Raw genomic sequence first — 27,349 nt, 5'->3', positions numbered from 1 at the left:
GTTTTCAAACTGCATTCATTCTATAAGATGAATGTTCCTTGAGATATTTTATGAGCAGCCAAAAAAGCAGGATGGCAGAGGATTGATCGGGAGTGTCAATGCCAAATAGGGACAATTGGAGAGTATCCAAAACAGGGCTAAAATGCCTGGTTCCTACCAGGTAAATCTTTGAACTTTGAAAGTGATCTGCCTTTCCCAGATAACCTTCAGAGACAGTTCAGTGTGTGGCACACAGCAGAAGTCTTACTCAGAAGCAAATCAGCCTTAAAAGCCAGAACAGAACGTACAATGTTGACACCGAGACGTCATCCTGAAGAGCTGGCTGGGAGACTCATTTCCTGGCTGGCATGAGTATTTACACTGCTCTCCATAGTGTTGTGGTATCTGCTTTGGCTCTTTCCTTCGCTACAGCCAATGGCATCAAGGATCAATATCAGAGGGTGTGGAGGGAGAGGGCCAACCCTTTGCCACACAATTCAGTGGATCGTGAGGAAGCAAATGAAAGGCACAGGGATACTGGGTTGTGCCGAGTCTCTAGCTGCACAAACAGCCCTCAGGATTCTTGTAGGTTGTTGCTGATGCTGATGTTGCAGCATGTGGAAGAGGAGAAAGGGGCAAATGCTCTGCCCGCCACAGCATCTCTTCACCCTGGCACACACCTGAAATTTGACCTATGGCTTTGGAAGCTTAGTTAAATGAGCTCTGGCAAGCATTTTGTGCTTTCTGATGAGGCCTCTTGCTTGTCTGCAAGCCTGCAGACAAGGTATACCACTAGGAGTCATGACCTTTTGCCTGATGGCCGTGTGGACCTTCCAAGGTAAGACTTTCTTCCCTCCTCATTTTCCTTTTGAGTTCAAGTTTTCCTACTTTGTTTCTGTGTCGCTGCTACAATTTCCCTTAAGGAGTCTTGCCAAAATTTAAGGTTCCTTTTTGTGCTGTGGACTAGACCTCTCAGTATCTTCCAGGCATCCACATCGCACAACTGACTGATGGTACTGGTGATGGTTTTGTAGCTCAAAGTAAAAATTTTTTGCAAAGATGAACTTCTTCAAGATCTTACTGTGTCCTTTTCCCTAAACAGCTCCTTCTGAACAGGTGCCAAAAGACTTCCACATGTGTTGCCTTCTCACAGACACAGTGATGGAGACACTGCTCTTGTTGAACCTCAGCCTGCTGTCCAAAAAGTGTCCCACATGGATTAGCTTCTAGAGGCAATGATATCAGTAATTCCCAAACTCTTGTTCTCTCGGATGCATCTGTATTGTATTGCAGTTTGGCATCATTATAACTGCCATGGCTTAATGCTATGGAATCATGGGACTTGCAGTTTTACAAGGTCTTTAACCTTCTCTGTCAAAGAGTGATGGCGCCTCACCATCACTCTTTGATGTCAAACTGCATTAATTTGACAGTGTTGATCCAACTTAGGTGGACTCCAGGTGGGCAATGATCAAGGATTCTGCGAGCTGAAATCCAAAACATTTGGAAAACTGGAATTCGAGATCAATTAACTATAGTGTATCCAACACTGAGCATCAATAGACAGATGATACAGATAGAAGACTTCTCCTTTTACCTTCCAGCTCCACCATAATCATCACCAGCAACTGGTGTTTCAGGCTACATTCTCTCTCTGACCATAGATGATTTGTTTAGTTCCTTATGTTTCTATGTATCATTAGACTTGAGAAGGAATTCCAAATTTGGCAGAAGCATAAAATATCTCTGGCAAAGAATCCAGGAAGGTGGGACAAGTCAAGACGTTCAATCAAATCACGGAATCCTCAGGATGTTGGGAATCACAGCAAGTTGCTGAATTAAAATTCCTAGCAGCACCAGCCAATGAAACCAATTATGAGAAATGTTGCGAGCTGCAGACCAACAATATTTGTAAGACTGCATCCTTCTCACCTCCAGCAAAATCATTACTGTGGATAGTTGGGAATAGAAGCAAAAAAATTTCTCTTAATTGTTTACTTGTTCCATTTTATCCCAGCTTCCACAATATTCTTCCTCTGTTATGAAATGTAGGTGTGTGCTAGACTGGGCATTATGCCAAAACTTTTATTTATTGCAACATTTGGCCACGGTGTTACAAGAAATGTTGGTTGATGCTTGGTCTCACTGTGCTTGCTGGAATCATTCTTGCAGCAACCAGAAGGCAATATGGGATCTAGGAGTCTTAGGAGAATCAATATTGTATGAAGCAGCTCAAAAAGCCAATGCGATTCCAGGCTGCATCAATAGGAGTATCATGTTGAGATTGAGAGAATTAATAGTCCACTCTATTCTGCTTCATTCAGATCTCCGATGAAATACTGTGTCCATTTCTGGGCACAACAACTGAAGGATATTGGCAAGCTAAACGTGTCCAGAGAAAGGCAACCAAAGTAGTCAAAGAACTGGAATCCAATCCCTATGAGGAATGGCTTAGGGAACTGGGTATGTTTAGCTTACTGGGTAGAAGAGAAGGTTAAGAGAGGACATGATAGCCATGTTATATTATATTATATTGAGAAGGACCCTCAGACCATGGAGTAGAGGTCCTCTTCTTCTCTGAGAGCAAAGCCTTTATGTCATAATGCCAACTCACACACCTTCTGAGCAATCATCAGCCCTTCTTGGTCTATTGGTGCAGGCAAGAACAAACAAAAAGGACTAAACTGTTTGCGTTCAAGGCTGAAACCCATCTGTTTGAATTGGGCAGTCCCAAGATAATTGAATCTTCAAAGAAAGGAAGTAGGTTTAGGGAGTAAAGAAATACAGGTATATATCTCCATTGACAAAGCAGAAGTGTTCCTGGGCATTATGTGGGGATGATGATGATGATGATGATAATGATGATGATGATGATGATAATCCTAGATGTTTGGGAAGTGTCCGATGTGTGAACCAATACAACAGCCAGCATAGTGATCTTGTTTGCTGTGTAATAATCTTGTTGCATATCAAATAAAGATAATAATAGAAAATGGTTATATGATTGCATTTTTTTTGAAAGAGTATTGTAAAAAATCCAATTCTGTTGTTTGCCAGCCCTTCAAATAAGGACACACTTTTATAACAAAATTTCTGTTTGTTTGGTTTTCCAGCCCAAGGACAGGAAGTATCATTGAGAGTCTCTCAACCCAATGTGAACACCACCGTGGAAAAGGACATTTTGCTCTCTATTGCCTATACTTGTGAAAGTATCCCCATCATTGAGTGGAAGCACACATCTCCCAGGGGCACTGTGAAAATAGCGGAGTGGAAACCGGAAAGTTATACCAACATCTCCAGAGGTTTTGAAGACAGAGTGAATGTTTATGAAAATGGTTCCCTCCAACTGTTGAAGGTGGATCTGAGAGATTCCGGTTATTACTTGGTCACAGTGAGAGATGAGTTTGGAATCACTGTCTATGGCACCATCCTGCTAAATGTTTATGGTATGAAAATGATTTTTTGTCGGATGCTAAAACATTTCTATTCTCTTTGGTCTGGAAAATTGAAAAGTTACATTTTTGGACTACAGTTTGCCATAATCCACAGTTACAATGGCCATTCGTTTGTTCAAATCATGGAGAGGACTTCTTTGTACTCCCTTCATGTTCAGTTTCTATGCTGGATGCAGATAAGCGCAGCAGATAGTGTAGACAGTCACCTGGATGCTAATAGAAAGCAGTGTTCCATGAGACCTGAGAAAGCTATTATTAGGAGTAACCATGTTGGAGCATCTCTCTTATCTGGATTAAACTGGTTTACTTATACTAATCCATTATCTTTGCCCTTGTACTTTGTACTTGAGAGGACACCTTTCTATGAATTTTTAGGTCTTCCAAAAATATTCTACAGAGACATGATAGCCATGTATAAATACGTGAAGGAAAGTCATAGGGAGGAAGGAGCAAGCTTGTTTTCTGCTGCCCTGCAGACTAGGACATGGAACAATGGCTTCAAACTACAGGAAAGGAGATTCCACCTGAACATCAGGAAGAACTTCCTCACTGTGAGGGCTGTTTGGAAGTGGAACTCTCTCCCCGGGCTGTGGTGGAAGCTCCTTCTTTGGAGGTTTTTCAGCAGAAACTGGATGGTCATCTGTCAGGGGTGCTTTGAATGCGATTTTCCTGCTTCTTGACAGGGGGTTGGACTGGATAGCCCACGAGGTCTCTTCCAACTCTATGATTCTATGACTTCCTCTGGAAGCTGACCATAGAATCACACTGAAAGAGTTAAGAAATTTCCAGAGGTGTTTTCTCTAGTGATCTCTACATCCTCCATCATGTCCAGAGGAAGCTGACTGTAGGGTCACACCAGAGGACTGCAAGATTCTTAGAGAAAACATTTTAATCAAATCTATGAGTAATCGAAACTGCAAATGTGAAGGGAACTGTACTTGCAGTTTGTTGGTAAAATAGCAGAGGATTGCTTTTCTAACATTTGATCCTTCCCACACACTTGAGCAATTATTTATAAATACAGTATTAATAATCATCATTGTAGCCAATAATAAATTAGCTGTTGTTGGCAGCATTAGCTATGCTTGAACTCCTTAAGAAAGGCAATTTAAAATATAAAAAAAGCAAAAAAAACCATCCCCCGGAGGACTCTGTTGCACATGAAAATCAGGAAAGGTGGTTCCAGTAGGAAGGGAAGAAATTATAATGAGGATATTTCAGAAATAATAATAATAATAATAATAATAATAATAATAATAATAATAATAATAATAATAACCCAATTGCAAAAGGCCACCCTACTGGGATCTGCATGCATCATCCGAAAATACATCACACAATCCTAGCCACTTGGGAAGTGTTTGACTTGTGATTTTGGGATACGAAATCCAGCATATCTATCTTGTTTGCTGTGTCATACAATGTCGTTGTGTCAATAATACAGTAGAGTCTCACTTATCCAACGTAAACGGGCCGGCAAAACGTTGGATAAGTGAATATGTTGGATAATAAGGAGAGATTAAGGAATAGCCTATTAAACATCAAATTAGGTTATGATTTTACAAATTAAGCACCAAAACATCATGTTGTACAACAAATTTGACAGAAAAAGTAGTTCAATACACAGTAATGCTATGTAGTAATTACTGTATTTATGAATTTAGCACCAAAATATCACAATGTATTGAAAACATTGACTACAAAAATGCATTGGATAATCCAACGTTGGATAAGCGAGTGTTGGATAAGTGAGACTCTACTGTAATAATAATAATAATAATAATAATAATAATAATAATAATAATAATAATATGGATCGTTGATGTTGCAATCCCAGGTGACAGGAGTATCGACGAGTAGCAACTGGAAAAGCTTATGTGATACGAGGATTTAAAGATCGAACTGTAAAGACTCAAGCACAGTGGTTCTCAATCTGTGGGTCCCCAGATGTTTTGGCCTTCAACCCCCAGAAATTCTAACAGCTGGTAAACTGGCTGGGATTTCTGGTAGCTGTAGATCAAAACACCTGGGGTCCCACAGGTTGAGAACCACTGCTCTAGCACAAGCCAGTCAAGGTGGTCCCAGTGGTGATCGGCACACTGGGTGCAATGCCTAAAGTCCTTGGACAGCAATTAAAAACAATCAGCACTGACCAAACTACCATCTGTCAGCTGCAAAAGGCCACCCTACTCGGATCTGCACATATGATTCGCTGATATATCACATAGTCCTAGACACTTGGGAAGTGTCCGATGTGTGATCCAATACAACAGTTAGTATAGTGATCTTGTTTGCTGTGTACTAATCTAGTTGTGTAGAGTGATGATGATATGCAGAAGACAAGGTCTAGAAGAAAACTGTGGTTTTCTTTCCATCTGTCTCTGAAATACCAAACATCCAGCCTTATTAGCATGTAATTGTGTGGTGTGTCTCCTCTCCTTCTTAGAGATTCTGTATGAAGACTTGCATTTCGTAGCTGTCTTCTTGGCCTTCCTCACAGCTGCATCTGCCATTTTGATTTGCCTTCTATGGATGTGCAATAAATCCATTCATGTGCTTCAGCAGGAAAGGCAACAGCTCAAAGGTGAGCCTTGAAACAGTATATGTATGGCTATGAAATCTTCAAACTCCGCAGCCATCAATTTTTCCCCCCCAAGGATGACCCCTGATTTTTAAATTTGAATTTAATTTAATTTGCATTGTTGTTTTTTCTCTCCTACTAATCAATTACAGATTTTTTCTGGAATTTTGTTGGAAGATGATGTGAAACTAAATAGAAAAGTTAAGGCAGCCAGCAAAAGGAGAAACTTAGCGGTGCATCTACACTGTAGAATAATCAGTGCAATATCAGCATTCTTTGGCAAAAAAAAACCCCACTGCAGACCTTGTAAAACTATAGCTCTTATGTTTCCTTAGCATTGAGCCATGATAATTAAAGTGGCGTCAAACTGCATTAATTCTACAGTGGTAACATACTCTGAATAGCACAGAAGGAAAATGCAGTCTTAAGGCAGTGATTCAGAAACAGTAGAAAAATTGTAATGTACACAATTGTTATAGTACGAATGCATTCGGGCAGCATTAGTCTAGGTACAGACCAGCAATGCGTCCAAAGCACATGTTAGGCAATAGAGAAGCCTCCTTCTCTCTCCCTTCCTCTTGCCTATCTTTTCTACAAAACTATTTAGCTCGAATGAATTTTTCACCTGGTTTCAGGCATGCAAAGAAATAAAAGAACAACACAGAAGGTTATTTACTTTATAGTGAGCGCAGTATCAGCATCCGAGAACACCTGCCCAGAAGAAAAGCACGATTGTCCCCTCTGCAAACAAAAGTCTTGTTATACTCGTTTCCTTAAAACACAAAAGTTGACTTAGAACAAATTGGTCTGTTTCTGAATTGGGGTCAACTAGCAGGTGCTATGAAGGGTTTGTTACTTATGGGTTTGTTACTTATGGTTGGCTCTTTTATTAGGCAGCTGCCTCAGGAAGTACCATTGTCATAGTCATCATCATCATATTTATATTTCTCTTTTATAATAATAATAATAACTTTATTTTTATACCCCGCCCCATCTCCCCGAAGGGACTCGGGGCGGCTTACATGGGGCCAGGCCCGATAAAACAAACAAAACAGTAACAAAGCAATAAAACAATTATCCCAGTAAAAAACATCAACATCAATAAAAACAATCATTAAAATCAACAAGCAGGATACAGTGTTAAAAACAGGAGGAACCATCTATTTCAGGTACGGGAAAACTTCGGCCCTCTAGGTGTTTTGGACTTCAACTCCCACAATTCCTAACAGCTGGTTAGTTTAATTTGTGACCAAGCTCAGAAAAGTTTTCCTTTGTGGGAATTGAAGTCCCCCAAGAGTAATTGTTCCATCTTTGCAGGGGTCCTGAGCCCTTAACTTTACCGGAGATAAGGGAGGACAATACCATTTGTTGCTTTGCCCCAGGCTACAAAATGGGCCAGGTAGTTCTGCTGCCACTGAATCTTTTCTTTCAAGGGGAAATGTCACTGAACGTGGGACACCTGGCAATCCAAGTAGATGCCATACTATCTTGGTTTATAGATAAAGGTAAAGGTTTCCCCCTGACATTAAGTCTAGTCATGTCTGACTCTGGGGGTTTGTGCTAATTTCCATTTCTAAGCCGAAGAGCTGGCGGTGTCCATAGACGCCTCCAAGGACATGTGGCCGGCATGACTACATGGAGCGCCATTACCTTCCCACTGGAGCGGTATCTTTTGATCTACTTGCATTTACATGTTTTTGAACTGCTAGATTGGCAGAAGCTGGAGCTGGCAGCGGGAGCTCACTCTGCTCCCTGGATTCGAACTACTGACCTTTTAGTCAACAAATTCAGTACCTCAGCAGTTTAACTCACTCTGCCACCGGGGACTTCTATCTTGGCCGATATACATTGTTAAAACTGTAGTCCACCTTCCCTTTACTATGTGGTCTTGATATTTTTACTGCAAGCTGCTGAAAAAGCCTTTGTCTCCTCAAGATTTCTGAACTTGGAAAGGCTTCCCAAGTGCTCCAGCATGCCTTCTGTGCAGGAGTTCTGTAACCAAAGCAAGCACATTTCAGTTAGTGTTTTGCTTATGTTCATGGTTCTACGATTAGCTGACTTTAGACTCTGGACTTAATTGGCTCGGCTCTTAAAGTGCTTTTGGTGTCAAAGACAGCCTTGAAACACCAATCTTAGAACTTTGCCACGTAAGGTTGCTGAAGTACAATTACGATAGAGCTTATCAAATGTAACATTTTGGTTGTCCCGTAGTTTTTGAATTGTGATTGGATCATCTCTTTTCATTGATGGGAAAAGTCCATCAATATATCCAATGTCGTTGCTGCTTCACTGCTCTTCCTTGTGGTATGATTTCATTCTGCTGCAGTTTTAGTATTGTGAAACGGGGAGATCTTGTGAGAAGGCAACTACAGCTGTGCAAAATAGGGAGGAAATAGAGAAAATAGTGCACATATACTAAGTAGGGCAAACATGATAGGAACCAAGGCTCTGGCCACAGGAATTTGCACTAACAAAGTGCCTGCCAGCATGATGTAATTGCACTAAAGTGTGAAAAAGATCATTCCAATAAGGTTTCCATTTGCTACACAATTGTAGCAAAGTCCTCGTGGCCTATATAGGATAATGAACAAAACCCAATTTAGTGACGTTAAATGGGTTTCCACTAAATTTTATTAACACTGTTGACTGTAACTGCTTTGAGTTTGGAATGTCTCCTAGCCTCCTAATCAGTTCTCAATTTTATTTTCACAGCAAGCACCACTGAAGAGACAGAGCTCCAAATGATGGATGTTAGCTAAGGACCAATCAAATAAGGAAATCCACTTTCTATCTGAAAAGAAAGATGAAAAAAGCCACAATGATATTTCCTACATTTTTATTGCAGGACTTTTTTGTGGTGAAAAAGATAACAATTCTTAACTGAAGAGAATGAACATTTCCAATGGATTTCTCCTAAGGGGACAGGAGACTTTTGCTGTTTAATTTGAATGTACTTCAGACACTTAACTCTGGATTGATAATATTGATGACATTGGGGAATTAAAAGTGTTAGATATGCACCCAGAAGGGCCCTGAATGTATGTCAGTGGAGACTGCAGCATTTAAATAAGTTGTGACTATTTATTTATTATATTTAAAACATACCTTTAAAAGGTGGCTCGTTGTAGATATTATTTCCCTGACATTAGCAAAGACCTGTCTATTGTTCAAGAAAGAAAGAACTAAGTTTGTAAATATCACCTTGGCATCTAATGTTCAATTATTTTCTAGATTTGTGTTCTATTTTCTCTAGTACTCAGATTGTGTCAATGGGGTCATCTCATTTTTTGTTTACAACACTGCAACTCTCTCATCTTTATCTAGTTCTGATACTTATCTCTCTTTAGAATATCACCACCAGACAAGCCCATGATTTATTATACTCAGTGATGTAGTTCAGTGTTGCTTAGAGAGTTTTAAGATAACAAATGATTAACAGTGATTATTTAGTATTTATTACTGGAGCTGTGCATAGTACTGATACTCTCATTTTATTGCCGAGACATCTCATGCAGTCCAGCCTTACACAAATATGTCAACACTGAAGCCAAGGACAATTTAGAATTGTTAAGAGTTGTAAGAGACTACAAAGGTTATTCAATTTAACCCCATATAATGCAGGAATACACAAAACACTCCCAACAGATGGCCATTCAGTCTGTTCAAACACCTCTGGAGACTACACTACACTCCAAGGCAATATATTCCACTGTCGAACAGCTCTTACTGTTAGGAAGTTCTTCCTAATGTTTAGGTGGAAAACTGTTTTCCTGCAGCTTGAATCCATTGCTCTGTCCTAATCTTCGGAGCAGCAGAAAACGAGCCTGGACCAGTTTCGATCTGACATCCTTTCAAATATGTAAACAGGGATATCATATCTCTCTTCAACCTTCTTATCTCAAGTCAAAATATAGCCAGTTCCATAAGCTGCTCCTCATAAGGTTTGGCTTCTAGATTTTGGATCATTTCAGTAGCCACCTTTGATTCAGTGCTGCTTTGATTCAGTGCAGACACAACTGCAAATATTGTAAAGAATCAATTTTTTCCTCCCTTTAATCCTTATTGTGATCCTACATATGACTATAAACACCTTCCAAGCATACTCAGTGAATTTTTACTAGCCATCTAGCTACTTGGGTATCCAATTTTTTTAAGGCCACTGTTCAAAAAACAGAACAAAAACAAAACAAAAAACCAGAGCCAAGAACTTAATCTTAAGGAAAGAAACCATTCTTCTCAAAAATGTCATAGTTTAATTCAACATTCAGAATTGCAAGAAAAACACAAGTGATGTAAACGTGTGCGAAAGTTCACAGAATTTGTGTTACTAATTATGTAACTTAGCAAGGACAAAAAAATGCAGGAAGGTATCCTGCATGTGTAACAAAATACAAAAATACAAGTTTAAACACTTCCAAAATTCACATGCTGGCTTGTCAACATGATTTTCTTGTTGGCTTTGAAGCAGCACAGTCCTCTTTAGTGCACTAAGAGCAAGGGGTCAAGGCGGCCATTAAGAGTTCCATTTTGTACACAAAGTTGCGCCCTTCCATTTTGTTCCACTGCACTTCTTTGAATGGGCCACGGAGGTAGTTCCATTTATTGTCCTGCAGAACATCACTTTTGGGGAGATCTTTGCACTGGCACCGTGGGAACTGTACCATAACCTTGCTGCCGCTCTCTGGTCCATTGCGCACTGTAGGAAAACCAAGGTCATATACCAATATCAATAACACTATGTAACAAGTTTTGTTCCTGGGTTATAAATGTCATATCCTAAATGGTTTGATCATAAAAACATGGGAAAAGTTTATTGAACTGCAAAAACTTTGTTATTGTGGGAGGGACATCCTGCAGCCCATTTTTCAATTAATATCTCATCGAGTCTCAACCAATTCAACATCATTTGTGACAGCCACAAAAATGAAGGTTCTGGAGTATAACAACTACTTTCAAAGTAAGTACCACACAACTAAATGGGAAATAACACTTTCAAACCAGGAACAGATTTTTTGTCAAATTTTGTCACACAGTGTAATTTGCTTGCAGTATAAAATATGATTTTTCTGGACATGCAGTCAAGAATTTGACTTTCTCAGGCCTAGAGTAGTGATATGAACATATGGCCTCCAAATGTTGCTGGGCTACAACTCTTCTCAATCTCTGTCACCACAGTAAACAGTGAGATCTAACAAGATCTATTCCCCATCCTTAGTCTTGAATACAATGGTGCAGTAATTGTGATGTGGATTTCTAAAATGGGAATTCTGTTCTATAGTCCAGATATTACAACAATTTACAATCATAACATTTTAATCCCCGATTTGTTTAGCATGATTCCTGAACCTGGCATTTGACCTTTACCCCCCTGCCAAGCCAGTGTGAAAAGCTACAATGAATCCATGCCACACACTAACCAAACTATGGATAGGAGGTACATAGTTTACTGCTGCTGCTACCTCCACCATGAGCTAGCGTACACTGATAAACTGCTTGTCAACAATAATCCCAGGCCTTCTCCAGAAACTTGGTTTGTTTTTGAAACTGCTTACTGAAAGGACCACAATTCTCAGGGAGTATCAATTTCTAACACAGTACCTGAAATTGAATAGTCTCCATTGGGTGATGCCACTGTTATGGCCGATGCGTTGCCAATGCTCTCTACAGGTCCTAAGCCCACATGGTTACTGAAACTGAGCACATGCCATCCCATGACTTTGGCCAGCTGCTGAACTGCATGCACTTGATGCTGTGACATCTGAAATAAAGACATTCATAAGTGCTTTTTTCTTTCTCTGATTTTCCTAGTTTGTTCTCAACAGTCATCAGCAAAGACATTTAGTATTAAACAACGTACCACAGGAACTAAACATATTAAGAAATGTCAAGTACAGTCAGCAGATCAATCTGACTAAATGAGCAGCTTGCAAACTATTAATTCTAGTGTAAAAGAGGTTTTTCTTGTCATCCCTTCCCCTTCCTGTTATGATCACAGCCCCTTATACCTGTTAACATACCGGTAGTAATTTTAAACTCTTCCTTATAAAAGCCCACGTTTGTATTCATCTACAAACCAGAAACTGCATTAAAGGATGAACACGCATAACAAGCAAAGCCATATGATATACACTGTAGCTGAGAAACGTTTTTAATTTTCACCTGAGAGAGAAGAAAATCTTGTAGCTCTTGTTCTTGGTGAGATAGTGTAATCACTCTTCCATCTCTATGTACCACTCTGATGTGCTCAACACCAATATTCAGTTGCAGTTGAATGGACCTTGGAAATTATTAAGATATTAGAGTTAAGTGCAGCACAGGACTCAGGCAGGGCAGTTGTGGTGGTAAAGTGAAAACTATTACACACATGTGGAAGGTTAGTTGCTTCTTAAATTTTTTCCACTTGCGACCCTAGATATACAGGTACACTTATCCAAGACTTGCTTATCCAAGGTTCTGCATTATCCAAAGCATTTTTGTAGTCAATGTTTTCAATACCTTGTGATATTTTGGTGCTAAATTCGTAAATACAGTAATTACAACATAACATTACTGCGTATTGAACTACTTTTTCTGTCAAATTTGTTGCATAACATGTTTTGGTGTTTAATTTCTAAAATCATAACCTAATTTGATGTTTAATAGGCTTTTCCTTAATCCCTCCTTATTATCCAAGATATTCGCTTATCCAAGGTTCTGCCGGCCCGTTTAGCTTGGATAAGTGAGACTCTACTGTACATGACCCCAGATATACAGGTATACAAAATACAAATCAAACATTTACTGATAACAAATCAGCATCAGAAGGCTTGTTAAACAAGCTAATTTTCCTTTTCAAGAAGTACAGTGGAAGCATTTTCTGCAGAGTTCACTGTAAAAACAGCATAACAGATTCCTGTAAACATCTAAAACAGCTACTAGGTGGTCTTCAGAAACCTTTTAACAGTGCCAGCATCAAGCTAAAGAGACCCTATTCAGGGTTGGATTACGTCTCAGCATTGCAAACTCTAATTTTAAGCATATTATTATTATTAGTATCTTCTATCCTGTTTTTCTCCCAAATCAAGACTCAAAGCAGAGAACAACATATAAAAAGCAAAGACATTACATACAATAAAAGATAAACAGTACCATCATAAACATACTCGTATCTAATAAAATTATAAAAACCCATATCAAATGTAGTTAGCATCTAAATAAAAAACACAGTTAAACATTCAAAAGATTAAAAACCCCATCTAGCATACTGTTGGCTGAGAAGGAGGCCATACTTCCACATAAATTTTTCCTAACCATAGAAGCTCTTTAAGATGAGTGAAGCACTAATTCAAACTCTGGATAAGAGAAGAATTCCAAAGTGATTATGAATTAGCATATAAGCATCATAGCTACTACTGGAAATGGCTTCCTCAGCATTCTTCCTTGTAATAAAAGCCTCTAAATGGTTAGGTTCCAGATGCCAGCAAAGCAACTTAACTGCAAATTTATGGAGATATACCATTATCTCTTTTGTGAATGAAGAGTGAAGCATAAAAGCTTCCCCAGATTTCACACTCACTTGCATATTTGCTCATAACCTTGGGAGGTGATCAGGACTTTGACGCTCGACTCATAGACGTCATTGATGTTTGACCAGTGGGCCTGGATTTGGGGATCTTCAATACGGCTGGCAAGACTGTCAATGGTCCGAGCTGTTCTAAAACCATTAAAAAATACCATTTCAAAAGACTTTATGGCAATTTACCTGTTTATAACACTGAGGGTGCAGGGAGCCTAATAAACTTAATTAGAATGAAATATTTACACACACCACAATACCTCTAGAGAGAAACAGATATAGTAACATTTAAGATCAGGTAAAGTCTTTGATTCCTTTTTGTAACTAATGTTTATCTATTTCACAACCCTGTTTTTTTATTCATTCATACGACAGTATGTCAGTTCTTGATGCCACTTTGGTCCCCTCTGATCTATCCATTAACAAACAAAGCTCTTTGAACACTACAGCTGACTATAAGTCATCATTTGTGGTTAAGAATATGCACAAAACTCTATACCTTAAACAGACTGAACAACCACTATCCACAAAAATGGAAAAGCAGATTATTAGAACCCTTACACAAGACATTGATAGGAAATGCCTATCTGATTTTCCAGGTTTAAACACCTTTCAACAATACAAGTGAAGTGACAGGAGCATTACATTTACAAGGAACTTGGCCTCTAAAAGGTGAATTCATACCTGCGTCTCAGGAAGATGTGCTTAGCCTGCTTTATAATTTTCTCCAGAAGCCCCTCACTTGGTTGCAAGGAAGTGATTTCATTTTTGTCAAAAGCCTGAGGCCCAGCTAGTCTCATTCTCTTATGGCCAAAAGGTGCGCTTGCTGGGTGAGGCATCATTGTTGAGCTGAGGGTTTGCTTGTGGAACTGCCAAAAGGAAAAATCATTGGAAGAAGCCAATGGTAGAGGACAATTATTATCTCAAGACAGAAACTAAAAAAACCACTGTATCATAATACTAATCAAAGTAACACCTATATACAATATTATTTTTATTATGACAAAATCAAAGTTTGGAAAAGTTAATTTTTGAGGACTACAACTCTCAGAATCCTCCAACCAATGAGGTCTGGCTGCAGGAATCCGGAATTCTATTTTTTAAAAGTAACCTTTTCTAGCTCTGAATAAGGTATAGAAGCAACTTTCTGCATTCCACCTTATGGTTTTCAGATGATGATGAAATTATAAGCTGTAAATGATAAGCTGGAACACAACAGTTTGCTTCTGTATTTGATTCAGAGCTAGAAATTGTACTTAGTTCTTAAGACCAGACTACTTCAATTACATTAAGAAAAGAGGCTGTCTGCAAGTAAATGGCATTTCCAATCTTCAGAGCAACCAGAAGTGTGAAAAACAACAAATGCACATAACATTGTCTCCTGGGGATCTCTAGACCTTTCTTGGATCATGGCACATTCCATAATGTTCAGAGATATTCAAGCCAAATAGTTTTCCTTGCATTATAACACCATCTGGAGATTCTCATTAAAACTATGACCCATTTCCACTTCTTTACTCTCTGGAGAAATTTCTCAGTGATACAGAGAAATCAATGAAGACTTGCTTAATGTAACACTGTCTAGTTTTACCTATCTAAAATGGATCAAATAACATAGTAGGATGGGATAAGGCAGAAGCACAAGAAGCTCACTGGTGCATCAAGATCAACAAAATGCTTATCAGCAGCCTATCAAAGAATGTTATGCCAATGGAATATGCTAGATTCACCCCAACTTGGCAATCCTACACACATGTTGGATAGCTTTCTTCTAGTACAGGGTTTGGCAATTTGAGAAAGTCTACAGGCCAATATCCCACACCCTCATATGCTGCATATAGCACAACATAATATACTCCAAAATATCTGTAGGATACCAATGGAGGATGGTTGGCATACACAAAGAGGTCAAACATTTCAGCTGCCAAAGCTGAATTCACAACAGATGAAAGCCAGGATTAAGTCCAAGCACCTTTTTTTTGGACCTCATATTTGATTTCCTGGAAGATCTGCTGCAACCATCACTGAATCAAATTTCACTTGTTATTATATCAGAGAGAAACATGGGCAATAATTTTAAAAATTACTGTTCTCAAAAATGATAATCAACCACACACACATACACACAGTGTTATTGTCTAAGGTAAGGATGGGGCGGAGAGGTTGCAAAAGAATTAAATTCATGTAAAATTTCACAACTCTCCATGCAAATATTATATTCCAAGCTTCTATTGAAACATTAACCTCTCCCTCAAAGAGAGAACCGAAACACCATTTCTCCTATGCCAAAAAATGCATTACCTCCCTAATCAGCTGGTGCAAACTGTGCTCTAGAACATAAAGGTGATCCTCTGGACCTTGTTTCTCAGAAGCAGACTTTTGAGATTTCTTGTCATCTGATGAGTGACACAAAGAAATAGAGAGCTGCAAACCTACAAAAATGAAATGGAGGCACAGAAAAGAACATGACTGTTACACATAGCCTTCAGCAATATATATGTAGTGATTTTGTACCACTTTTCCACACATGATGCTTTCCTAAGTACAATAATGGCTTGAACTACAAAATATTACTCTATGAAAACAAATATTAATATTAGTAGGCTTACATACATGAAAATTCATACTTAAATAAAAAATAGTTAATCTTTATTTTTTATTTTTAAATGAGATTACCGTCTTCCTGATTGCCCTATATTTTATCCTGAGCCTTACGTTGAGCCTGTATAATTTTTGCCTCTATATATATTGCACTATGCTCAGACTCATTGTTCTGATATGCTGTTTTATCCTGTTATATGGTTTTATTGTTTATATTGGTTTTAATGTTTGACTGTTTATTATATGTGACATTAGGCTTGTTCCCTATGTGAGCCGCCCCGAGTCTCCCTGGGGGAGATGACAGTGGGATATAAAAATAAAAGTATTATTATTATTATTTTATTATGACACAGCAAACAAGATAGATATGCTGGATTTCATATCACAAAATCACAAGTCGAACACTTCCCAAGTGTCTAGGACTGTGTGATGTATTTTCGGATGATGCGCGCAGATCCCAGCAGGGTGGCCTTTTGCAGTTGGCAGATCGTAATTTTGTCAATGTCTATTGTTTCCAAATGCCGGCTGAGATCTTTTGGCACGGCACCCAATGTGCCCATCACCACCGGGACCACCTGTACTGATTTCTGCCAGTCTTTGAAGTTCAATCTTGAGGTCCTGATAGCGGCTGAGTTTTTCCTGTTGTTTTTCGTCAATGCGACTGTCACCTGGGATGGCGACATCAATGATCCAAACCTTTTTCTTTTCCACAACTGTGATGTCTGGTGTGTTGTGTTCCAGAACTTTGTCAGTCTGGATTCGGAAGTCCCATAGTCCCTTTGCGTGCTCATTTTCCAATACTTTTGCAGGTTTGTGATCCCACCAGTTCTTTGCTGCTCGGAGGTGGTACTTGAGGCATAAGTTCCAATGAATCATTTGGGCCACATAGTTGTGCCTCTGTTTGTAGTCTGTCTGTGCAATTTTCTTACAGCAGCTGAGGATATGATAAATGGTTTCGTCAGCTTCCTTGCACAGTCTGCATTTTGGGTCAACAGCTGATTTTTCGATCTTGGCCTTAATTGCATTTGTTCTGATGGCTTGCTCCTGGGCTGCAAGGATCAGGCCTTCTGTCTCCTTCTTCAGGGTCCCATTTGTGAGCCACAGCCAGGTCTTCTCCTTATCAGCTTTTCCTTCAATTTTGTCAAGGAACTTCCCATGCAATGTTTTGTTGTGCCAGCTGTCAGCTCTAGTTTGTAGTGTGGCTTTCTTGTACTGGTTTTTGTCTGCTGTGCTTTGAGGAGTTTCTGATTTTTGACTTCAATCAAAGCAGGTTCTTCACTTTGCTTTACATATTCTGCCAGGGCATGTTCTTCTTCTTTGACTGCTTGTTTTACTTGTAAGAGTCCTCTGCCCCCTGATCTTCTAGGCAGATATAGCCGGTCAACATCACTGCGAGGGTGCAGTGAATGATGAATGGTCATGAGTTTTCTTGTTTTTCTGTCCAAATTGTCCAGTTCCATCTGTGTCCAGTTTATGATGCCAGCAGTATATCTTATGACAGGTATGGCCCAGGTGTTTATGGCCTTGATGGTGTTGCCTCCATTGAGCTTGCTTTTGAGAATTTTTCTGACCCTTTGTGTGTATTCTTTATTGACCACAGTCTTCACATGTTCATGCTTGATGTTGTCCAGCTGTAATATGCCCAGATATTTATAGGCCTCTGGCTGGTGACACTTTATTGTTTGGCCATTAGACATATTTATGCCCTCGCTTTCAATGATTTTTCCCTTCTTCTTCTTCTTCTTCTTATTATTATTATTATTATTATTATTATGTGTGTGTTGCTACATCCCCCCGCTTCATCTTTTTATGCTGCAAGAAATATGGTTACTTCTTTGAATTGATGGAAATTATTAGGTATTGACCAAATTCTCATTGATTCATTGGATCTAGATAGAATATCAGGTCTTGCAAAGCTTCCTTTCCTGTGTCACAACTTCCCAAAACTGCCAGTCAAAACAACTAGACCAGTGGTTCTCAACCTGTGGGCCTACAACTCCCAGAAATCCCAGCCAGTTTACCAGCTGTTAGGATTTATGGGAGTTGAAAGCCAAAACATCTGGGGACCCACAGGTTGAGAACCACTGAGCTAGAGGAATTTGGAGGTTTCTGAGTAAATTACTGTGTATATTTCCAGAGTATATCTGATGTGTCTTCTCTCTTTCTTCAAAGAAACAGGTTGCCAGATCCCTGGTTTTACTTTAACTCAACTCCCTTGCGATTATTACCTGGGAATGGCTGGGAAATTATTTGGTTCTTCACGACTATGTGAGGAATTTGAGATTTAATTTGCACAGCTTCTCGAGACAGTTGGGCAAAGATTTCCTTACACAACAAGACATTCTGTGCCGTCTCCAGTTTTGTCTGCCAATGCAGAGCCCCTAAACAAGATATAAAATAATAATTATGATCAATAACTAGAAATCAGATTTTTAAAATTGCAATAATGATCCAGAGGTCCAATGCATTATGAAACAGGCCAAAAGGAAAAGGCCGACAAGATGTGTGAACATTCTGAATCTTTTAAAGACAGTTCAGGTTTTAGACAATCCTAAACAATGAGAATGCAGTACTGAGAAGGGGAGAAATAAACACATATCCTTGAGTATAGATATTTGTAGAGTTTGGAAAGCCTATTGCAATCTACTGCAACTCCCAGAATCTCCCAGCTAACATGTTCACCTATAGGTAACCTAATTATGGTTTACATCTGACATAACTAACTGCCTCACCAAAATGAACTGAGGGAGGAAGCAGTGCATATTTCCCAATACAGCAGAGTCTAGCTTATCCAACCTTTGCTTATCCAATGTTCTGTATTATCCAACGCAGTCTGCCTTTTAGTAGTCAATATTTTAGTAGTCAATGTTTTCAATACATTGCAATGTTTTGGTGCTAAATTCATAAATACAGTAATTACTACATAACATTACCATGTATTGAACTGCCTTTTCTGTCAAATTTGTTGTTAAACATGATGTTTCAGTGCTTAATTTGTAAAATCATAATGTAATTTGATGTTTAATAGGCTTTTCCTTAATCCCTCCTTATCATCCAACATTTTTGCTTATCTAACGTTCTGCCACTCCGTTTATGTTGGATAAGCAAGACTCTACTGTACTTGCATCTGATCTGTGGTTAAAAATAGCATGGATTGCATTCTGTGCCAGTCTTGCCTTTATAACATAGGGTTCTACTGAAAGCAACTTAACATTAAGTGGGAATAAGGAAATTATACTGCAGGTTTGTTCTACAAAACAAAATGGGTAACTTTTGGCCCTGCAGATACTACAACTGGCCCCATTCAGCATAGAAAATGGTGAGGAATTATAGGAGCTGTAGCTCAAAGTATCTGGAGGGTCACTATGGGAAAGTTTCTGTTTTTCCCTCATCTATTCACATGGCACACTGCAGGCATGCAAATATACAATTCCAGCTTGAACTAAAATTCAACAATTCCTGACCTGATTTTAAATTCATGACTCCTATGAGAGGTAAAGCATCAGGAGAGCACCTTATATTCATAATTACACGCCTCTGAGACTTAAAAGTAAATGAATATAACAGTATTACCATACCTGGTTTTGACTTTGGAAGATGCCTTCTAAAAAGATTTACTGTACCAAGATCCCCTATATCTGGTGCTTGTTTCTGAATAGATACCTAGATTTTAAAGAAGAAGAAAGAAGACTGGCTTGCTTTCTATTCTGTGAACATGAATAAAATTCACAAAATATAATGTGGACTAACCTTGATATAGGCTGTTCCCTCTAAATCACTGGGGATCTGAACATCCAACGGACAATAATCTTCAGGAATCTTTTTATCCAAATCTATGTCTGTATTTTTTATTACTTCAAACGTACCATGATGAGGAAACAGAGACCCTGAGAAGCAAAAGGTTGCAAGATCAGTCTGTTAAAGACAACTAAACCATACAGTGTACATTACAACATTCCAAAATATTAGAGATGTTAGTACTCGTCATGTTTTTGGTATCCCCTGCATTAACATTTTGAAGGAAATCAATTATATCCTTAAAGGCTTCAGTAAATAGTCAGGTGCTGTTCAATGGTGCTGAAATAAAGTGGTGGAGGTACTCATTTGTTTTCTCTTTCTCTCTGCGCTTGTTATATTATTTCATGAAAGACAAGACCTAAATATTCCAGGAAAATGTGGGTTCAGTGATATCGTATAACATTCAGGAAATGTAAATTTCTTTGCTTACCTGCACTCCTGTAGCTCAAGTCACCAAGGATTTTGTCTCCCACTTTCCTTAGCTTCCAGTGCTGCCTCAGTCGTAACAATTCAGAATTGAAGTCTCTTTGCCGCTTGTTCTCCTGACTTTCTGCCACTGATTTAGACAACCTCTCTGCTCCTTTCAGTAGAATTTGAGCTGCTCCAGCCAATGATTTCTTCTTGGAAATCAACTGTAAAACCTGAGGATTCTGTAAATGAACAAACAATTCAGAACTGTAATCAATCCCAATGTGATCATGTTTCCCTACACTATTTTAAAAACTCAAAAAGAAAGCAAACTATTACAGCTAATGATCAAAAGATTCCTAAAACATAATGAGTAAACCTTTCTTGCTAAAAATTAAAGACAGATACAGACTGCATGTGGCCAATGGGACATAATTACACCAGTAGAATAAATCAATCATGATCTAACCATTTTTCAGGCTCTGGAACTCCCTAGCAAGGAAGGCTGAATTAACTTCCTTCATGTGATGATAATAATAATAATAATAATAATAATAATAATAATAATAATAATACTTTATTTATGACCACCCTATCTCCCAAAGGAGGTATCTTTCTACTAACAGGAAGAGATTTTCCTATTCAGATGAGCCTTTAGCTATTGGTTCTGCTTGCTGAGGACATTCTAACAGGCTGGGTAGTTTATTCAGTTTTTGGCGTAGTTTTAAATTGGATTCTAATTGTGTTATGCTTTCATTCATACTGGCATATAGGTAGGTAAGGTATATATACAGAAGCCAAATAAAATCTCCAAAATATAACAAGAAAAGCTTTCTTGCTGCAAGTTAATGCAGATATTGGATTTCATGCACAGTTATTGAAGCATTGAAATTGGATTTTATTTTTTATGCTTTGATTCACAATAATAAGCCAAAATTCTGGGAAATCATAGCTAACAGTGGATGAATAGTTTGCTATTGCACCAAACCCATTCATTCCTCTCACAATCTTCCTGCTTTTTTTGGAAAAACCTGACAAACAAGAAATATTGTTCTTTGTGTGTCTTTTGCAAAATGGATCCTACAAGATGTAATTTTACAAGCCAAGATTCATAAACAATGAAAATTCTGTGGCTTATATCCTGGCTTATAATGGGACCAGAAAATCATGATTCTGTAGTTGGGTGACATACTGTAATGTTGATTTCTAGTTTATGTGCTTTTCTTTAGCAGTAATAGCAGCAAACATACCTCATGTACTAGCAGAAACTTAACACACATGAACTCAGAATTCTCCAGAATCTAGTGTATAAATATAGCCAATGCTTAGTCATTATTAACATTTACTATGATTTTCCCCATTGTTAATTATTTCACTTCAATCATCTTCATTTTATACTGACAACATTTTCAAATGAGGCACCAAAACATGCTTTTTAAGAAAATGCTTTCAGTTAACGCACCTATCAAGCTGAGATTGTTCACACAGTAACCAAAGCAAATGGAGATAGTTAAACTACTAACAACAGCTGTCCTTGAAGAGAATATGTGAAACAACTGCATGGTACCTGCTTTTGTGAAATAGGCTCTTGAATAACTGGATCCAGAGTCATGAATTTTTTGTCTTTGACGATGGTAAGAACATCATAGAGAACACACATCTCTGTCAAAGCACTCCTTAAATTATTCCTCACTGAATCCCAAGGCCAGAGGGAAGGTTGAAATTTCACCAAACCTAGAGAACATTAAGAAGAAAATTGGAAGATTAAATTATGGGATTACTGGGAGAACCATTTTCTTTCAACAGGTTCAGCCACAAGAACGAATAGGCTGTCATATGCTATAGATATATGTATATCTACTTCTCAGCTTTTCCTTTACTTGCAGAACTCAATTTTGCTGGAAACGCTTCAATATCAAAAAAGAAAAAAAAATTGAAAATAGCAGTCAATAATTCTTGGAACAAAACTTGCCCCTTACTACATATTTCTCTTTATAAAATGCAGTTGCAGAGATCTTCCAGATACACGACATACATGGGAGACAACAATGAGGGAGGCACTTTAAAAATGCTAGAAAAACCTTGTGGACTCAAACAAAAGGAACACTGAGCCCAGGATTTCTCTGAAATGTCTCTGGGAAGCCTACAAACAGGACATGGGTACAGCAGCCTTTTATACTGGTGGTCCTTGGCTGAGTGTTAATGATTTAGTTTATATTTCACTGCATGGCTATCAGCCTCCACCCCAGTAGACTCAAATCAAGGAAAAGCTTCATGAGAATCACCACTCCTCTTAACGTTTCTCCAGCAATAGCAAGAGTATCCCTCTGGGCAGCTAAACCAGGAAATCCCAATTGGATGGCCCCCCACGAGGGTCTGCCTCCAGGAGCAAACCAAGAATGGGCAATGTGTAAGTCCCTGAACAGAGTCAGAAGTGGAGTGGGCAGATCAAAAAACAACCTGGCAAAATAAGGGTAAAGGTAAAGGTTTTCCCCTGTCTATTCATGTCCGACTCTGAGGGTTGGTGCTCATCTCCATTTCTAAGCCGAAGAACCGGCGTTATTCGTAGACACCTCCAAAGGCATGGAGCGTCTTTACCTTCCCGTTGGAGCAGTACCTATCGAGCTACTCACATTTGTATGTTTTTGAACTGATAGGTTGGCAGAAGCTGGGGCTAACAGCGGGAGATCGCCCTGCTCCCTGGATTCGAACCGCTGACCTTTTGGTCAGCATGTTCAGTAGCTCAGCGCTTTAATCCACTGCGCCAACAGGGGCTAGCAAAACCTGGCAAAATGGCACTACCTAAAAGAATCCTCCACCTTGTGCGACTGTGGAACAGAACAGACAACTCCGCATCTGTATGCTTGCCCACAATGTCCTGGCTCACATACAGATGAAGAATTGTTTGAGACAATGTGGTCGATGTTGCCCATTTTTAGTCAGAAAATATTTAACTGCTTGTGCTCCTTCTATTTTTATCAGTTTTATACTAATTTACGCAATGCTTTTGATACAAAATAAATAAATCTCCATCCCTAATCTATACACATAATAAAAATGAAAATCTGTATACGTGTATATGGCATGGGTGTCCATTTACACAGACAGGCTCCTGCCTCCACAAAAAGCTATAACTCCCAGTGCTGAGGAGCCTGAGGAGCCACCAATGGCCCTCCTTCCAAGGAACACTGCAGGTTATAGTGGACACAATGAACATGTCCAAGAGCCCTGCCAATGTCCTCCATAAACACCATCCTGTCCACAACCCAAGTGAAGGCTTTCATTCAGGGACAATTTCATCCTAGATTTTCTGTTTTTACTCCACCAAAACACTTCCCAGTGTTCCTTATTCTCTCAATTGCTGTGGAATTTGCATGACCCTGCCCACTGCCTCTCCCTTAACCCTTTCCTAACCTTTCCTATGGCACACAGCAAACAGAGCGGAATTGATCAGCAACTGAAGAACTAAACATACTGGAGGGGTTTGGGGGACTGACTCAACATGATGGAAGTTGTAGTTCACCCTGCATCAAGACACAGCACTGTGACCCCCACCAACAATGGACCTGGACCACATTTGGCATACAGAATCCCCATGACCAACTACTGGAGGGATTTGGGGGGAACTGCCCTTCACGTTTGGGAGTTGCAGGTACTGGGATTTATTGACCAAACTTGGTACACAGAACCCCCATGATCAATTGAACCTACTGGAGGGAATTGGGGGGGAGGGGGGGGGCTAATCCATCATGGTGGGAGCTGTAGTTTACCCTGCAGCCAGAGAGCACACTGAACCCCACCAATGATGCATCTAGAGAGCAAACTTGCCCAACATGACAAACTTTAACCACTGATGGAAGTTTTAGGGGGTTAACCTGGCATGATGTGAATTGTAGTTCACCCACAACCTTATGCATTTTGAACAATCGAAAAAAACTGTCTTTTTCAAATAACCCAGGCAACGCTGGGTACCCAAGCTAGTAATAGTAATAATAATAATAGAGTAGAGTCTCACTTATCCAAGACTCGCTTATCTAAGGTTCTGGATTATCCAAGGCATTTTTGTAGTCAGTGTTTCCAATATATCGTGATATTTTGGTGCTAAATTCGTAAATACAGTAATTACAGCATAACATTACTGTGTATTGAACTGCTTTTTCTGTCAATTTGTTGTATAACAATATGTTTTGGTGCTTAATTTGTAAAATCATAACCTAATTTGATGTTTAATAGGGTTTTCCTTAATCCCTCCTTATTATCCAAAATATTTGCTTATCCAAGGTTCTGCCGGCCCGTTTAGCTTGGATAAGTGAGACTCTACTGTACTATGATGATATACAAACCTAGTGTTTTGCCATTTAATAATTGTTATTATCATCATCTCCATCCCTAATAGTAATAATAGTAATAATAATGCTACGATGATTTACAAGGTGCAAGCGGTGCCTTATGCATTCCTCACCTTCCTCTTCCTCCTCCTCCTCCCCTCCTGCGGCCCAGTCTCGGTTGGGCTCGTCCTCCTCGGAGCCGGAGCTGCCTTGGCTGAAGTCGATGCGCTGGGCCAGGCGGGCCAGGTTCTGCGACATGGACAGCGGCTGCAGGTAGGTCTCGCTCCCGTCCAGGCCCACCTCCTGAACATGCTTCTCGCACGCCGACTCGATACTGATCCGAACCGCCTGAACCCCCGACATCTTTCCTGCCGGCTCTTCTCCTCAGCGACTCTGTTCCTCAGGTAGGCCACGCTGAGCATGCGCAGTAAAGAACTACGGCGTCCACACGGGCTCCACAGTCAAGAAGGGGCTGACGTCACTTCACGCCAGCCAATCAGTTCTAGCCTGCCTTCGGGTCTTTTCGGAATTGCTCGGGACTCGGAAATGCCGCAGGGATTCAAGTCCTATCTTGGGGGGGGGGGGTGTTGGACTTCAATTCCCAAAAACCTCAGCTGCTGTAGTCAATGAACAGGGATTCTGGGAGCTGAAGTCCAAAACGCTTTGAAGACTGGTACAGTAGAGTCTCACTTATCCAACATAAACGGGCCGGCAGAACGTTGGATAAGTGAATATGTTGGATAATAAGGAGGATTAAGAAAAAGCCTATTACACATCAAATTAGGCTATGATTTTACAAATTAAACACCAAAACATGATGTTTAACAAGAAATTTGACAGAAAATGTAGTTCAATACGCAGTAATGCTATGTAGTAATTACTGTATTTACGAATTTAGTACCAAAATATCATGATGTATTGAAAACATTGACTACAAAAATGTGTTGGATAATCCAGAATGTTGGATAAGTGAGACTCTACTGTATTTGAGAAACTCTTGCTAGTTCTCTGCTGAGAGTCTCCTGCTTGTTGCTGTGTAAATGGGGGCCAAAGAAGGCTGATGATCTTGTAAAACTAAAACTTCTGCCATTTCATAGCACTGAGTCATAGCAGTTAAAGAGGGGTCAAACTGCATAAATTCTATAGATCAACTCAATGGTTATTAGAGTCATTTAAATGAGATGGAGGACCACTTGCTGTATTTCTCCCATTATAAGATTTTTTTTTCTTATGTAAATATTTCTAAAAATGGTGTGAGTCTCTCTTATCCAACATAAATGGGCCGGCAGAACGTTGGATAAGCAAAAATGTTGGATAATAAGGAGGAATTAATGAAAAACCTATTAAACATCAAATTATGTTGATTTTACAAATTAAGCACCAAAACATATCTTGCAACAAATGGACAGAAAAAGCAGTTCAATACACAGTAATTACTACAGTATGTAGTAATTTCTGTATTTACGAATTTAGCACCAAATCTTCACAATGTATTGGAAAATTGACTGCAAAAAAATTGACTACTAAAAGGCAAACTGCGTTGGATAATCCAGAACATTGGATAAGCGAATGTTGGATAAGCGAGACTCTACTGTATGTGTATGTGTGTGTGTGTGTGTGTGTGTGTGTGTGTATATATATATATATATATATATATATATATATATATATATTGGTGGTGATGGTGGTACAGTAGAGTCTCACTTATCCAACATAAACGGGCCGGCAGAACGTTGGATAAGTGAATATGTTGGATAGTAAGGAGAGATTAAGGAAAAGCCTATTAAACATCAAATTAGGTTATGATTTTACAAATTAAGCACCAAAACATGTTATACAACAAATTTGACAGAAAAAGTAGTTCAATACGCAGTAATGCTATGTAGTAATTACTGTATTTACGAATTTAGCACCAAAATATCACGATATATTGAAGACATTGACTACAAAAATGCGTTGGATAATCCAGAACGTTGGATAAGTGAGTGTTGGATAAGTGAGACTCTACTGTACTAAAATTAGCGTGCGTCTTACAATACGGTAGTTCCCACCCTTGGTACAGGCAGTGATATCTTTGAACATGTTTTAATGGTTTTAAACTACAATAGAGTCTCACTTATCCAACATAATTGGGCTGGCAGAATGTTGGATAAACAAAAATGTTGGATAATAGGGAGGGATTAAGGAAAAGCCTATTAAATGTCAAATTATGTTATGGTTTTACAAATGAAGCACCAAAATATCATGTTTTACAACAAATCGACAGAAAAAGCAGTTCAATACAAGGTAACATTATGGAGTAATTTACTGTATTTACGAATTTAGCACAAAAACATCACAATGTACTGAAAACATTGACTACAAAAACATTGGCTACTAACAAATTGGCTACAAATAAAGATAGAATTGCATAAAATGAACTTACAGTAACAACACTGTCAAAAATTAAATCCGTAACAAGTTCAGACAAGCTCAGCAGGAAGCTGACTGCATTGGATAATCCAGAATGTTGGATAAGCGAATGTTGGATAAGTGAGACTCTGCTGTATTAATTTTTAATACTGTTTATGTTTAATTCTGTTTTAATGTTTGCATCTTTGTGTATTTTAAATTGTATGCTAATGCTTATATGCTAAGCCACTTT

General features: G+C 39.0%; 2 protein-coding genes across 3 annotated transcripts; one reads left to right on the top strand and one right to left on the bottom strand.

The window, feature by feature from the left end:
• Nucleotides 1-360: 360 nt before the first annotated feature.
• On the top strand, nt 361-9,215 carry vstm5 (V-set and transmembrane domain containing 5). Of its 2 annotated transcripts, XM_062974547.1 has the most exons (4): nt 361-817; nt 3,093-3,425; nt 5,881-6,018; nt 8,728-9,215. In XM_062974547.1, the coding sequence occupies exons 1-4, from the start codon at nt 727-729 to the stop codon at nt 8,772-8,774; spliced, it is 609 nt and encodes a 202-aa protein (XP_062830617.1). In that variant the 5' UTR covers nt 361-726; the 3' UTR covers nt 8,775-9,215. The 2 variants fall into 2 exon arrangements, with proteins under 2 accessions (XP_062830617.1, XP_062830616.1); XM_062974546.1 differs by lacking the exons at nt 5,881-6,018; nt 8,728-9,215 and having other exon boundaries at nt 3,093-4,640.
• Nucleotides 9,216-10,245: 1,030 nt separating this feature from the next.
• On the bottom strand, nt 10,246-25,157 carry med17 (mediator complex subunit 17). The gene is made up of 12 exons (XM_003219324.4): nt 24,840-25,157; nt 21,945-22,111; nt 20,400-20,619; nt 19,922-20,058; nt 19,750-19,834; nt 18,400-18,552; nt 15,872-16,002; nt 14,255-14,439; nt 13,571-13,708; nt 12,175-12,292; nt 11,614-11,773; nt 10,246-10,711 (listed from the first exon to the last, which is right to left on the bottom strand). The coding sequence occupies exons 1-12, from the start codon at nt 25,066-25,068 to the stop codon at nt 10,503-10,505; spliced, it is 1,932 nt and encodes a 643-aa protein (XP_003219372.2). The 5' UTR covers nt 25,069-25,157; the 3' UTR covers nt 10,246-10,502.
• Nucleotides 25,158-27,349: the final 2,192 nt, after the last annotated feature.

This window comes from Anolis carolinensis, chromosome 3, assembly GCF_035594765.1.
Source record: "Anolis carolinensis isolate JA03-04 chromosome 3, rAnoCar3.1.pri, whole genome shotgun sequence".
Taxonomy (NCBI): Eukaryota; Metazoa; Chordata; class Lepidosauria; order Squamata; family Dactyloidae; genus Anolis; species Anolis carolinensis.
This window is presented reverse-complemented; position numbering and strand designations above follow the sequence as displayed.

Bases quoted from the DNA above. Each gene is read 5' to 3' on its own strand.
- vstm5 (XM_062974546.1), top strand. From the start codon at position 727: ATGAGGCCTCTTGCTTGTCTGCAAGCCTGCAGACAAGGTATACCACTA. The intron at 818-3,092 runs GTAAGACTTTCT...TTGGTTTTCCAG, and splicing joins GGCCGTGTGGACCTTCCAAG to CCCAAGGACAGGAAGTATCA.
- med17 (XM_003219324.4), bottom strand. From the start codon at position 25,068: ATGTCGGGGGTTCAGGCGGTTCGGATCAGTATCGAGTCGGCGTGCGAG. The intron at 18,553-19,749 runs GTATGGTAATAC...TATCTTGTTTAG, and splicing joins TCTTCCAAAGTCAAAACCAG to GGGCTCTGCATTGGCAGACA. The intron at 12,293-13,570 runs GTGAGTGTGAAA...ATAATTTCCAAG, and splicing joins GGTTATGAGCAAATATGCAA to GTCCATTCAACTGCAACTGA.